General features: G+C 44.6%; 1 protein-coding gene across 1 annotated transcript in view; it reads right to left on the bottom strand.

Annotated features, from left to right (window-relative positions):
* Positions 1-815: 815 nt before the first annotated feature.
* BMP7 (bone morphogenetic protein 7) overlaps positions 816-15,426 on the bottom strand; it is a 28,501-nt gene continuing 13,890 nt past the window's right edge. Inside the window, exons 3-7 of the mRNA XM_009645436.2 lie at positions 9,789-9,937; positions 4,810-5,007; positions 3,018-3,094; positions 2,266-2,376; positions 816-965 (exon numbers count right to left, since the gene is read on the bottom strand). Coding sequence (XP_009643731.2) covers positions 816-965; positions 2,266-2,376; positions 3,018-3,094; positions 4,810-5,007; positions 9,789-9,937 — 685 coding nt within the window. The remainder of the gene's footprint in view (positions 966-2,265; positions 2,377-3,017; positions 3,095-4,809; positions 5,008-9,788; positions 9,938-15,426) is intronic.

Genomic DNA, 15,426 nt, shown 5'->3' with positions numbered 1-15,426 from the left:
CCAGAACTGCTTAGGATACCCCAGCTAAATGTTAGGTTTAATCCCAGTTTCTTAACATTTTGCTGCTTTCCTGTTTCAAGTTCATAGCAAATCTAATTCTTTCTGGCTGCTAGAGGAAATTTCCTTCCCTGTTGACACAAAAAAGTATACCCCAAAAGTCCTGCTCTTTCAATTTATTTTCTTCAGTTCTTTTGTTTGCCAATATTTTTTTCTTAGACTGATCTGTCCTTTGAATTTGCATCAATCCAGATACAGCTTTTGCTACTATAGTTTAAAACTGGAAGTTGCATGTAATTTATCTTTGTTTTTGCTTATAAAATTGAAGCAAAGAGAGGGATGGAAGTAACAATTCTCTAACAAAATACCTGTTCACTCCAGGTATATTTTGTTCACTTATTTTATTGCAAACTGTGTTACAGGAACTACACATGCTTATTAGTCACAGCACATTCTCACCTTGGATAGATTATTATTTTTTAACTCACAATCAATGCTGGTGAGTTTGCAATCTTCAGAAAGACTCATTTGCAAAAGTATGTATTGTAGGAGCCAATTTTGTAGGCAGATTTGGTTTTAAATGGTTTCTCTGGCTTGTTTCAGTTTACAAGCTCATTGTCTGTAATAAACTAAAACAAAATGTGTTCAAATGCCACTTAGATCCAGAAACTGTTCCATTGTCTGAACTTTCAGAAGCCCAGTCCTAAAAACTGGGATTTTTCTTAAACCCATTGCTGGAGTGCTAACCTTTTCCCCTCCCCCACGTAGCCGTACAAAACCACTCTTTACAAATAACTTTTTTTTTCTTTCCTACAAATCTAATGACAGCCACATGCTCGTACCACCATGTTCCTGTATTTTTTTAAGATAACATTGGAGCTGTCATCAAAATAGAGCACTGAGATGGCATTGAGTTGTGTAGGAGCACAGCAGGGTTTCGGCACAGTCTCTGGGTTTATAAAGTGAACCTGGGGAATGAAAGTAGAGGCGTGTTAAGATTTACTTTTCCCCTCTCCTCCCCCATATTTTTCTTTCTCCGGCAACCTTCTGTCAGTCCCATGCACTCACTCAGACATGTTTCAAACACCTGGCTTTGTGTACAAACGTCTTGAGATGTCCCCTGCATGTACGGAGGCTGACGCACGCACCCAACTCAGATCTAGTTGGAAATCTTTCAGAGAGGCAGGTTTTTATTAGAAAATTCCCATTTGTCAGAGCAGTCAGCAGAAGTGTACCAGTTACGAGAAACTCTGCGGGACATGCGGGCGAGGTTCTGCGAGAAATCCCACCAGCCCTGGGTGGGGGCCCCATCCCTGCAGCTGGCAGTACCGAGACCCAGCTGGGGCCAAGGGCTCGGGGTCCCCTGTGCTCCCTGCTGCGGGACCTCCGAGGAGAGGGGGGAAAAAGCAAATAAAAAGCAATCTAGCAGGAGAAAAACATGCAGCTATTTCTTCCTTTGGAAATGTGGACGCTTCTGGTTTCCCTAATACTTTTTGCAACGTTGTCCTTAGGTGTGTACAGGACATGGGATGTAGATGAAGAGGTGGAGAGAGCCTCCTTGCATCCTGCTGATGTTTGCAGGGGGCCTGGGCTGTCAAGCGGGACCTGAGCTGGGTAGGGGAGGGTGTCCAGGCAGGTCAGCTGGGGGTGCTGCACAGCCGGGGTGCTCAGGACCAGCGTGCCTTCTGGCCCATGCCAAGAGCTGTGGTGCATTGGCTTTGGTGACACAGCTGGGGCTGAGTGGCCCCGGCCAACAGTCCCCCCAGCACAGGCACTGTGTCATGAGGACGCGCCAGCTTGGGGCTTTTGCACAATTTCATAACACAGATACACCCACAGAGCAGCTGGGCTGTGTAATTTTGAGATTTACTGACCCCTTCCTCAGTCTGCCCTCAGATCTGCTTTTGGCAGCAGCCTACAATGGATCCTTATGGAGCTGTTCCATGAGATGCTGATAGTGGGTCTCGCATCCTGCTCTTTCCGTCCCGTGCAGTGGGGCTATACCACCATTAAGATGTCTATCACAGGGCCCTTTGAAACTAGAGAGAGCGTGTCAATGCTTGCAGCAAAGACAGGGTAATTCCCAGCCAACTATTAATTCAGGCCACTTGGCCAGATATGTTTAGCCAGATGCTTCAGGCATCTTAATGAGCTAATGCAGGCCTCCCTTCTCTTGTTAGCTTAGAGACTTTTTTTTGTGTATGAACTTATTTCTGAGTAGCACCTATCAGAAATAACTCTGTACTAGGAGCTACAGTGCGCACCTACCAGTGTCTGTACAATGGCATGATTTGTAGCATTCATGTACGAGTTCAACGGGAAAGCACATTCTCCTTCACAGTAATATGCAGCATAGCCCTCCGGAGCGATGATCCAGTCCTTGATTAAATTGAAGATATTAGATTGCGGAGAAAGACAGAAAACAATGCAGTGAAACAAGTAGAACAGCACATAAATCTAACAATTCATACATCTGCATACAGTTACAGTAGCCTGCAAAAAAAATAATCTGGTACTCTGGCCTTTCTAATGCTCTCTTATACATCTCTAAAGCAGCTGCTTTTCCTGGAGGGACATGTCCCACTTTCCAAACAGGCCCATAATATAGCTGGGTTTAGCTGTTTATCTGTTCAGCAGTGTCCACCTGGCTGTCCTCAAGGATCACTTCACCCATCGCTGAAAGGTGATGTTTAAAAACAAAAATGTCTTTAACCAGGTCCAAAAGAATTGATAGATGAAAATGGAGAGCGTATGTGGGTTCAGCACTGCCAGAGGAAATTCAGGGGGCCACAGTTTCTCAAAAGGACCTAAGCGTGTTGAGTTTCTAGCCAGTCTCACACTAAATATTTGTATACCCTAACTTTGCAGAAGCACTTCTTAAGCATGCTAATGACAATATACAGTTTTTTCCCCCAGGGATAAAAAAAAAATCCAATTATTGGCTTGATCTTGCTATTGCAGCTCAGTAAGCGATGTGCAAAGGCAGCCCAGCTCACGCCCCGCTCGGTCACAGCCCTTACCTGCCACCCCAGGTCCCTGAAGCTGACGTAGAGCTCGTGCTTCTTGCAGGCTTGTCGCTGGTCGCTGCTGCTGTTCTCTGCGTGGGGGAAAGGGGGTCTGTAAGGCTGGGCTGCCCCAGCACCCCCAGCAACGCCCCGACAGGGAGTGAGGCATCGCTGCTTGTCTGTTGCACTTAGGGCTTTTTTTCTTTTTTAAAAATGTTGTCAGTTTTAGATCTCTCTGATTATTGCCTACTATAGAAAATGAAAGCCTGTGAAAGGAGTGATAGGGAAAGGCACCATCTGCCTGTTTCCTAAATTTCTAGCTGTCTTTGAATCACCTGCGTTACAGGTGAGACTTGCACCTTCAGGCCTGCAAAGGCAACGTAAGACGTTAAGGCAGTGTGAAATCTGTTCTTCTGTCCAGTGCAGCTGGATCCAGATTACAGACTTCTCACAATGGATGACAGTGCTAAAGCCAAAGAATAAAGCACGGGTCTGAATCATGGATCTGAACCACCATGACTACCGGTGCAGTTTTAATGTCGTCTCCATCCTGGACATACAGCCTGAGCTGGAGACCCAAGTAGAAGCACCGGAAAATATTTTTGTCAACTCTTGTTGCTGGAAACAAACTCAACATGGGATTCCCAGGCTGGAAGCAGGACACTGGTTACAGGGACTTTTCTAACCTACTCACAGAAGTAAGAAATTCTTTTGTTCGTTACCCATCCTTTAAAAATGTAATTGATATAGCTAACAGATGAAAAAAAAATGCACACTAAACTGCAGACCATCTGTGCTTGGGGAACTGCAAAACACAGAGCTTGGAAACATAAGCCGTGGAAAAACATTTTAAGAGACTCTAGGATTTTGGGTGAGAGGTACAGAAATACATACATGTGGGCAGGTCAGAGAACCCACACCTATTACCAGGGCTGCAGAAAAACATCCTTAGTTCTAGGACAGCAATGACCCGATTAAATATCGGGAAGCTGCAACTGGACTAATGGGAGAGAGTTCTCCCACTGCCTTGCAGGTAACCCCAAGGAACCCAAGGCGAAGGTGAGTCACGTACGACGGTATAGTGCTCTATGTTGCCCTTCTTCTTCCACCTCTTGCAAGCCCTCCTTCCATTCAGTGACATGCTTGCAGAAATAGAGCTGGAATTTGCTACTACCCTCAACGGAGCTGGCCCTGCGTTTCCTGCTGGGAAGGTCACCAAGGGCCCGTTATTCTGAGGTATCTCGTAATTAAGCCACGTTTCTATTTCAAATGCCTGACAGTTTTCTTCCATATTAGGAAGCACAACTCCCCCCAAAATAGCTGCGGTTATCCTGAGCAACGAATGGGTTTTCCTCTTTCATGCATAACTTTTGCGACTATTCAACTTTTTGGGGGCTAAACATAAAATCACAAACTCTAAAAATCTACAGCATTTTGATTCAGATCCGCTGAAAAATATTATTGTTTTGATCACTTATTCCATTAGTTTAATGTAATTATCTTACATTTCAAAATGAGAATTTATTTCGTGAGGGAGAAAAGGAGCTTTTCTGGTTAGATGGCTCTTTTTTTATACTGGATTACAAAATCCTTCAGCTTAACATTGTTTCAAAGAAACATTCTTTTTCTAATTTTTTGTTAATAATCCCTAATCCCAAGTAGTTTCAAACCAGCAAGAGAACACTAGTGGTAGACCAAAGAGAGAACAAATAGGCTGAGCGTGGGAGAAACCATTCCCATCCAGTGTCGAGTCCAGCGGAGCACTATCCCACAGCCAGAAACATGGACCCAGCAACCCATGCTGTACCTGCGATGTTCGACACCCGGAAAGCTTCCTGGTTCTTTGGCGGTTTTGATCGATTCTGGCTCCTTTGCTTCCCTCCCGTGGAGCGAATACTGCGGAGATGGACCTCGGTGGCTTTGAAGAAGGCTACCGTGAATGGCTGCTTGTTCTGTGGGCCGTGCCTTCCAATGAGACCCGCCAGTTTGGGATTGATGCTTTGCCCTTAATAACAGAACGGATCGATAAGAGGGCCTGCAGTAACTTTTCATTTTCAGCAGATCATAGTAAGGATAACAAGGAGGAGCGCTGCTGTCTGGCTGGTAAGGATGACTCCCAGGCACGGCTGTGTGTGCTGATCCACCAAGGGCCTGGACTTAATTGGCAAAGCTGCTTCTGACAAGAGCAGCTCAGCACAGCTAACTTCATTTAGATCTGCGTGTAAAAGTTACATAAAATAGTCCTGCATATAATTATTTTACCCTAAATCCGCTTAGCATTAACTTTTCCTGCATTCTTTAGAGGGGTTTCTTTAAGTTCACCAACCTATAATTTGAAGAGATCCTATAAAAGGAACCATAAAACTCAGCCCATAGGAACACTAAATTCCCACTGGAAGGTTATTAACTTAAAATAAAAATGCCTTGTATGAAATGTTGACAGAGTTCCAGATATACTGTAGCTGGGAGAAACAAATAGTTCAGATATTTAGAGACATTTTGCTTATTGCTGTGTCCCAGCACTACTGTATGCAATAACTCTGTTCTAAAACTGTTGATTACTGTTCATGCTTCCTTTACCCTGGGCTTTTAAAATAATTTTATTTTTGGTAAAAGATGATTAGGCGGTTCCTCCGTAGAATTAAATCAATTATTTACAAAAGATGCAAGGAGCGGTTGGCAGCAGGAAATTTAACATTTCTCCCTGTTGCCTCCACAGGGTGCCTGGGTGCAGCTGTGAAATGCAGGGGCGATACCCACGTTTATTCTGTCCCAAGCTACTGACTGCTGCTAAGTCAAAGTTACGTTAATGGCTTTTGTGATCCTTTTGCTCTGGAGAGAGCTGGTCCTGTCAGTCACAAAGCAAATATGCCAAAGGCCAGCTGAGGCTTTCCTAGAGAAGCCCTGAAAGGCAGGGGAGAGCAGGCGAGGGGCTCTACTTTCCACTGGCAGAAACCTCCTTATCTTACTCATTTCTGACTACTGTGTGAAAAGAAGCTGGGAACCTGAAGTATTTCTAGGGAATGTTCTATAACTGCTGTTTTTAAGACGAGTAAAGCAAATGCCAAGGCTTATAAATTATCGGCTTTATGGAATTGTTTCCATCTTTGGTCTTGCATGTGGCCAAAAGATTGGTAAAGGTGACAGATCCAGAAAAGGGGGCTGCGGTCAAAGCCCGAGGCCAAGAAATGAATGGGCCTTGGCTGGAGTCCATTTACTATTTTTCTAAATGTGTGCAGCCCAGCAAGCAAGTCCCAAGCTGCAGTATATGGGATTTGTGGGGAGGACTGGCTCGAGAGGTGCTGTACTGGGAGCGTGGCAACTCAGCAGCAGGACGGCTGCCCGGCATGGGAAGGTCCCATGGCACATCGTCTGTGGAGGAGCAGGGCCAGGCCTTGTAAACTAGATAAAGCAAAACTAATCTTGGGGCCCCAGGAAAGCTTGGGTGAAAATAGCAAACGCAAAAACTCACGTACGTAGATTTATATGTGGACACACATCAACAACTTCTTCACCTTCTGCTTAAGCTCCTTTCCGGAAACTTGTCCAAACAGTTTTCATTTTAAACGTTTGAGGCTGAGCCCACAAAGTGCTTAAGCAAGTAGCTAATGCTAAATATATAAGTAGTTCCACTTGTGCTCAGGCTTTGCCAGATCGAAGCCTTATTTCCTGAAAACAAGCTCAGCTGCAGGAGTCAGGGCTCAATGAATACTGCTCCTATGGCTTTTCCTGCCCCTTCAAAGAAGCCTTTTTGCTTCCCAAAGCTGTTTAAACTAGCAAGTACATATATGGCTGTGGTTTGTCCAGTGTAAATTACTTTACCTTTACCATGTCTCTAGAGAGTAGGTCAGCGGTATGCAGGGAAGGGACCCAGCTTCACACTGATATGTTTAATGGATTTGCATTAGCACAGCAATAAGTAGCATTTCACCAATGAATTCCTCATGTAACACCAATGTGTCGTGTTCAAGACCATTATGGTAGCAACGTTTCCTGGGGGGGGGGGGCAGGAAAAGGCATGTAATCCTCTGTATGCGAAGTAGCATATTTCTTTTTAATAAAGATGGGAAAAATCCACTTTCTAACTTTTCCTATACATCCAGAAGGCAAGGTTAAACACAAGGACGCGTGTGTAGTTCCACTTAGACAGTGATAAACTTCTCCCAAAAGAACTAAAGCTGTGCTTTTGAACCAGAGGGCATGGCTTTATCTGCTTTTATGAAGCTGCATTTTTAATGCTGTCAAAAATGGGATCTTAAGTAATAAACTAAGCAAACCTAAGTGGGCAGCTGCTGCTCCCATGTGCTGCTGCTGAGCAAGGCGTATCGGGTGCTGGGCCGAGAGCTCGCTGAAGGCTACTGAGTCACTCCAACATCTTTTTTGCTTGCTGCTTGAGCTGATCCCCATTTTCTAAGAGTAAACAATTGCCCTTTGATTCCACCCTACTTATACACGTTGATAGACTTCTTTGGCAAGATTATAAAGAAATACAAAGATCAGTTAATTAATTTCTTTTGTATGATTTCATCTGGACAGTGATTGTGATGTCAGAATTTTTTTTTACATAGCTTTGAGGGTTGCCCAAGCATATAGCGTTGCATCCAAATCCTGCTGTGTTTGCAGCATATGATTTTCATATGAAGTCCAGGTGTAAAAGCAGCTTTCTTGTTGGCACACACAGTTGGTCTAAATCCAAAATGAAACTTGGGGAGCAAGGAAGGACATGTCCTTGCTATTCAAAACAGAAAGAAAAATTCACGTGTATGGTGGAGAAATGTGAGTGCAAAGGTGTGCTGCCAGGGGACTGGGTTACGAAGACAAGCAGACAATCAGCTCCTGTATCTCTGTATTTACTTTTTAAACACTGTAGTTGGCTTTTGTAACTTTAATGACAGGCTGACTAAAGTATTTTGTTAATCTATTTTGAGAAAGAAGCAAGTCACTTTGTGTATGATTTCAACCCTTTACATACTCAGCTAGATTTTTTCAGGAGTGTAAAAAAGAAACCAGATTGCTAATTTTCAATGAGTTGAATAACAGATGAGAATGCACTTATCACTGAACCTGGGAATTTCTGTCTTTGAAAGCTCTCCCTGTGATAAATTTGGCTGTATGCTTTTAAGGGCCCACTCCGGATTGCTCCAGTAGAGCAGAGTTACTGTAAGTGTGTGCAAAGTTGCAGCATTTCCTTGGATGCAGGGTGCTGAAAAGTCTCCATTGAAATCTGTAACATATTCATAAATCAGCTGCTTTCCTCCTTAATGCTGAAAAAAGCGATTGACTTTTCCTGTAAAATCACTGGGTGAGGATGGGGAAGGACAGAGGGATAAGAAGGCTTTATTGGTAGAAGAGCACGAGTGTGATACTGCAGTATCGGTAGTGTTTAGAGATATTAAGCCTACTTCCAGCTATCACTTTTCTGTGGACTCTGGGCTGGTCTTGACAGTTTTCCTGTATGTGAACCACAATTGAATGAATGTGCCGTGATTGTGGACGTAACTTCTGTACTTCCAAGTATTTCCTTTAGGAGGCAAACTGGAAACTAAAACCAAGGACAAGTATTTAAGCTTGTCTTGGCTGTTGATTTGGCTTACTGGTTTAGCTTTAAGAGTAAAAATTAACTTGTAAATCATGTTGGATCTGAATCTTTATAGAAAGATGGGAAAAGTCATCTGCCATCAGGCTGGGGACTAAGCAACTTCCATGGTGAAGCTCCTGCTTTGTATCTGTGTTTGGGTTTTATGCATTCGCTGATCACTCAGGAAGGGCAGGTTAAAATAAACCCTGTGCATCTCTGCGCTCAGGTCTTGTGAGTGAAATCACCCTTTCATGTAAATGACTCCACAGGTTGCCTGCTTAAAAACTGCTTTGTACAGTCTTTATGGAAAATACTGCTTACTGGAAACATTCAGAGTGTTGCATAAAAACCAACAGCAAGTGATATCATAGATGCGTATCTGGAGAATGAAAGTATGTCCTTAGATAACTACATTCTGAGTATTTATAATAGTCTTGAGCTGGGTTTTGCTTAACCTCTCCTGTGGGGCAGCCAGGCAGTTCCAGATGGTCCCAGGTCCTGGGAACCTCCCAGAAGATCCAGGACACTTTGATTTCCAAGTCTCCAAGTGAACATCAGGAATCCTAACTCTAAGACAAAGCAGCATGACTTTTTAGTTAAGACCTGATTAGGAAAATTCCCTGCCTGATTCCAAATGCATCCTTTCTGGAGATGTTTCAGAGCCAGGTCTTCCCATCCATTCCCAAACCTGACAGGTTTGTACCATAAGCACACTGCAGACCTTGGAGTCCAGACCAGGCATGACTTTACTAATCATTTCTGCTGCCTCAAAGGAAATTAAAATGGTTCCTAGCTGTTTTCTGATTTTGAAAGGGCTTTTGTGCCAATTAACACTAGCCTTCTATATCACTCAGTTGGGTCTTTTCGCACATAGCAAAGTTTTTTCCCCTCTCCTCAACTGGATTGCCCTACCTGCAAATCAGCCAGCAGCGAGCGTATGCATACCTTGATGGGCATGTGTACATAGCTAATGTGGAAATGACTGCAGACAGGTTACCAATCTGTTGAAGCATCTGAGTACATCTTTAACCTGAAATATGCCTCTGGATTATTTTTTTAATTATTATTACTATTTGCATCTTGGGCAAAAACGTACTTAAGAAATCCTATTCAAAGGAAAGAGCACTGAATGCTTAAGGCTTCCCCTGGCTGGGAATCATATACCTGAAATGGAGACTCAGTGATTGATGCTGGTGTCTGACACTCACCATCGACGCCTTCCACGGATAGCTGCAGGCCAAGGTTGTGTTGGGGATTCACCACCCAGTGATTACTGGTTGCAGTAATGTCAAACACCAGCCACCCTTCTTCTGCGGCCCAGATTGTTCGAGAGTCGAGCAGGAACAAATCTGAATCCCTGGAAAAAAAGCAGCACAATTCCCATTTACTGGGCTTCCCACTGGTGTCTTTATGGACATTCACATACGTGCTTTAAGCAACACACTTGGTCAGCCTTTCAGCAATAGGCAGATCATGCCAGAGCTGGGCTGGCGTGCTTTCCCGTCTAATCACCTTCAGATGAAGCGCTTTTCTTCTCTTTAAAAAAGGGAGGATGGGTTGAAGCAGAGTTGAGGTGGTTTTGGGTTACTTTGCTGTTACAGTTAACCTTAGAGCTGCTGATGCAACTTCAGAAAAAACACTTGCCAGGCATGGATTTGCAAAATTATTGTTTGCATATGCAAACTTGGTAATTGGGCAGACAATGCTGCTCATTATCCTTTCCACACATCATTTCCTGACTTTTATGCATAATTGTAGCATTGGTGCGAGCCAGCTGGAACACTGGTGTGCATATATTAACATATGTAATGGTTTTTTAAATTTGTTCGTCTGAGGTTCAGATAATTGATTGAGGCAGTAACCCTCTGCATAGTCACAGGTCTGCATTACTTTGGGTGGCAATTTTCTTTTAATTCATTGCTTGATTTTTTTTAAAGGCCACTGCTGGGTTATTTTGGTTGAAGAACTAATACCAGAAAATGAGAAAGACCAGAAATAGAGAGGATTTCACGCATTTGAAAAGAGTGAAATAATCCCAGATTTACAAAACATTTCCTGGGAAATTTCTGTAAAATGAAAATTTGAGAAAACACAGGTTCTGCAAAGGAAGGAACTCTCTCTTATCAGAAATTAAGAAAGAGATAAAACTTTGATGAAAAAATTGGGTAGTGGTGCAGCTCCTTTGTAAAAAATGACTCTACCAAGGAGAACAAAGAAACACAGCGGAAGCGTCTAGACAAGTTCTGTAAGAGCTACTTTTGTACTTACAGTGCACAAACACGATAACTTGTTTTAAGTGTAATTATAGCCTTTTGAATGAAGAAATATCCTTGGAAAATCCTTTAATCATGTCCTCAAAGCTTAAAGAAGGTCTTATTAGTTTTGTCACTATTGATTTGTCAGTGCACATAGATTATATATAACTTAGTTTACACAGTGCCTCTTGTTTGCATGAAATATCAAGTGATCAAAAATGAATCCGAGAAGTACTGCCGGCATAGAGGCTTTTGTCTCGCAGCTTTTAGTCATTCTTTTCCCTGTGAGATACCAACAAATTAGAGGCTTGTGTCCTACACAGCTGACTCAGAAATGGAGTTTTATTGCAATGTTTTTACTATCGAGCTTTCCTTTCAACCTTTGTGGGCCAGGGCGTATAAGAGATGATGGCTTTCCTCCGTGAGCTAATGGATGTCACTGCCTCTGGCTCTGTGCTGCCTTACGTGAAATTAAACTTCTGAAATTAGTTCCTGCAGAGCACCTGAGCACATCGCCCGGTGTGCATAAAAGGAGGATTCTGTCGTTTCCTCACCAATGCACGATGCTGAACAGGTAGATACAGCCAGCGCTGCTGAGGGTGCAGTTGGTGCTGCATGTGGCAGCCCGAGGGAAAGCAGTGACTTTCTGTGTCAGCTCAATTCAGAAAGAGGAGGCAAGGTCTGATGCTTGCAAGAGATGCTTTGCAGGCGTGTGATTCTAAAAACTGCAATTCCTCCCTTTGCCCAGCACATCCCTGCCATGGAGGAAGGCATGGGAAAGGGAGTTTTGCTTTCTTTTAAACAAAGTTTGGTCTTTTGGAGGAAGCCTTACATCAGAATGGAACTGCCTGCAACACTTTTTTGCTAATGCACAGGTGGGGTCCTACGGGGGCCTATTTTTGTGATGTTTGGGCAGCCAAAGCAGGTGGCTGAGGAAAGGGCCATGGTGCAGTGATGGAGAGCCTCAACCCAGGTCTTGGGAGCTGCTCTCTGAAGCTCAGTCAGCTTTGCTGGGTGCACCTAGGACAGCTGAAGGTGAACAGTATGGATAATCCCCTCCCTCCACGTATACATCAGTTGCAGGAATGTAAGATGCTTGAACTCTAACCGGGGGACAAATTTCCTGGGGTTTCATCCCCACCCAGAAGCAATGGCCCTGTTCCCATTGTGCATGACGCAGCTGCGTGGACACCTCCCGCCCTTCCCTGTTTACAACACACTGAACAGAATGTATCCCAAAGGAGCTGGGGACGAGGGAGTAGTACGGATTGGCCCGTTCCAATGGCTGAGTCCAAGTTTCCAGAAGTAAAGGGTTTTTATATTCACATACTGCATCATTTAAGCATGGCCCCTGACTGGAACTCATGATTCACACAAGGTTTAGTTAATAGGGACTTGGCTTGCTTGGTTTTTCTCCCTTGTATTTTGCAGGTTGAAGATAATAGCAATAATGATAACTTTTTTTTTTTGTTTTTAGCTACTGCTCAACTGCAGTATTACTCAGAAAAACCAGCCTTTAAGCTTCCCATGCTGACATGATGCAATCAGAGTAACCAGACAACATGAGGCATCAAGTACCAGGGTGAGTCAGTCTGGGAAATTGTATAATGCATTTGTTTTCCTGTAGTTACAGCAATGTGCAAACAATAGGCCTGGAGGGGAAGCCTGAAGTGAGAGAGATCAAAGGGACACACTAAAGGGAAATGTCCTTCCCACACACACTTGGAACATTTGGACCCAAAAAGGCCCCATGTCAGATGCTCGCTGGAGAAGTTCAAGCACTCCTGGATTAGCACTTGCCACTCTGACCCACCAGCAGTGGCCAGGGAAGGGATGCAAAACCTGACTGGTGCAAGCAGAGGCTTCTGAGATTGTGGTGCCTGTTCCGATGAAAAGAAACCTCTTGTTCTTTTTTAAAAAGAACAACCTCCCTTTAAGTGAAATGCCCTGGTCTCCAAAGAGTTGTGGCAAACGGCGTTAAATCACTAGCTAATAGACAGCAAGACCTTTAGACATCATTGTTGGCCAAGACATAATAAACACAGCAAAGAAATGTTATTCTGCTTAGACTTAAACAAAATTTGCTCTGAGGGCTCCCATCTAATGAGTTGTCATAGGAGACAGTGCTAGTTAAGTCTTACGTGGCTGGTTTGGGGTTTAGGTTTGAGATAAAGATCTAAGCACAAAGGAAAAAGTTTCTAGCGCACATCTCTCCCTCTGGTACCTTACCTACCAGCTGTATGCATATTTAGAGCATTCTTGGAGCAATGCGAATTGCTCTGCAACCAAGAGGCAGAAAAGCACTTTGGTTCCTTGGTCCTGCATTCAATCTCTTCATTTGAGAACTTCAGAGCATGTCAGAAACTTCTGAACACCCCACCAGACCAAGAGATAGGAAGAGGCACGTGATCCTCGTTTTACAGAAAATTAAGCTTGGACATGGAAATGTTAATGTCTAGATTAGAGTTACATAAATGATGAAGTCTGGATCCAGACCACAAGTATGTTTTGTTGAGACCACATCAAAATGGCTCAGTGTTCAAAGTACTTACATCAGCAGGAGTGTCAAAGCTTTTAGCAGTGATAAAACTCAGGGCTTTCAGCTCAATTTTCTCAAGCATCAGGCTGTTGATGGAGCCTAAGAGCAGCACAGGAGCTTGGCACTTGTCTACTGATCGCTTTGGTAGTGTCTGGCACTGGATGCCAAAAAAGAGAGGCACATCCCATTAGCAGTCCCAAAAATTTGTCTACAGGTCATATAGCTGCTGTGTGGTCTATGGAATTTCCTTAGTGAACTTGGTGTTTTCTGGACTCAAGGGTGAATAACGAGTATTGCAAAGCGAGGGCGGCTGAGGAGGATGCATGCGAGATCGTGTCTGGAAAGCAGCTGGCATTACAGAGGTGGAAGGGTTGAAGCTGCCAAAGGGCTGTGTGTGACCAGGGGTGTGGAGGGTGGGTGGCACGAGTTGGGTAAGAAAGGGAATCACTGGAGATTAGTGGAGAAGGACTGGAAGAAGTGAGGTTTGTGGGGGTGAGTGGAGAAATACAGAAAAGGCAAGTAAGAGTATCCTGAAAGGGAACAGCGAGGAAGAGAATTGTCATGTTGCAACACAGTAATTCTAAGATAAAAAAAGGATTAACAACCAAGAAGCTTCATAAAAATAGTATGTATGGGCTCTCTTTGCCTTTTGCTGGGGTATTTTTTCAGCCTCTGCGATGCACTTTGGTTTGTAGCCATAAACACTAGAAACATATCTAAAAATCAGAAGAGCAGCATCTCTCCTAATCACCTGCCTTGATGAGTTGGGGCATGAGGAAGAACATGGACTAGCAAGAGAGACCCAGTGAAAATATGAGTTGGCAATTCTGCAATAGCAAGGGAGAACAGGAGGTGAAACTGCGTTTGTAAGCTGTAAGGCTATAAGGTCTATACTGCTCTAGGGCAGCCCTCTTACCAAAGAGCACCTGCTTTTGCGCCTGTTTTCTTCACTCACTTTCCCCATCCGCCGCCTCAGCTCTGTTATTTCAAGCTGCTGGTTGACAAGTGGTAGTAAACACCAATGAGCGCTCCCAAATGGGATAAAAATAAATGGGAAGGACAGGCAGAGGAAGAGAAGGTGGCTCTCAGCAACGTTCATTACGTTGCAAGCCCAGCCTATTTCGGTGCTGTGCTGGCGCTCCGGGTTATGGGCAGGCTGGGAGCCCTGGCTCACCTGGCCGTGCCCTGGCAGCAGCCAGCCCAGGGCCCCTGCCAGCGGGCCCTGCAGTCCCCTGCCTGCGTTCAGGTAATCTGCCAGCCCAAAGAGCACGCCGAGGCTGCCCGGCAGCCACGCCACTCTAATCCCTACCTGCTAGTTTGAGGAATTACAGATCTAGCAGTGTTTTAAACAATAACCATACTGTGACACCTTGCAACGGACTTTGAATTGCTTTACAAATGTGGGTCAACCCTCCTGCTTCCGTTCTAAAGTGGGAAACACTTGAGGCACAGATACATTAAATGTCTTATTGACTCGACATGTAAACCAGAACCACTAAACCAGGAGCATAATTCTATCCTCTTGACTGGTATTCTAGCCCTAGAGGGGCTGTTTGGGTCACAGGCATGGCACAAGATAGCAAGTTTACTAACAGGCAGCCCAAGGACTGAGCTGGCACGGGGGGGATAGGGGCAATTCACATCCAGGTTTGAGCAGGTGGAGGGAGGAGAAGGCAGAAAGGACATCCTGGGAGGGTGAGAGGAGATCTGGGGTTAGAAGGCATCTGCTTGGATTAAAACACTGCAGTATCCAGATTCCAGCTTGCTTGGTGTCATTGCTTAAAGTCAGCTGCAGCTGTCCAAAGACAAGCTTAGGAAAATATTTTTCAGACTTTCCTACTTTGAGAGGGCCCCAGGATCTCCCTGGGCCTCTCCCTGGCATGTTTGCAACACCCTCTGTACACAGACCTGGTGCAGCCCTCCTCCCACACCTTCCCTTCCCCGCGCGTCGGGCATCCCCTGCTCATCCGTCCCTCTCCCTCCCGTGCCCCCCAGCAGGAGCTGCCAGCCAAACACAGCCTGGGGTCTCCTCCAGGTGCGGGGACAGCCACA

The sequence above is a fragment of the Egretta garzetta genome, unplaced genomic scaffold, assembly GCF_000687185.1.
Source record: "Egretta garzetta isolate BGI_Z169 unplaced genomic scaffold, ASM68718v1 scaffold188, whole genome shotgun sequence".
Lineage (NCBI taxonomy): Eukaryota > Metazoa > Chordata > Aves > Pelecaniformes > Ardeidae > Egretta > Egretta garzetta.
This window is presented reverse-complemented; position numbering and strand designations above follow the sequence as displayed.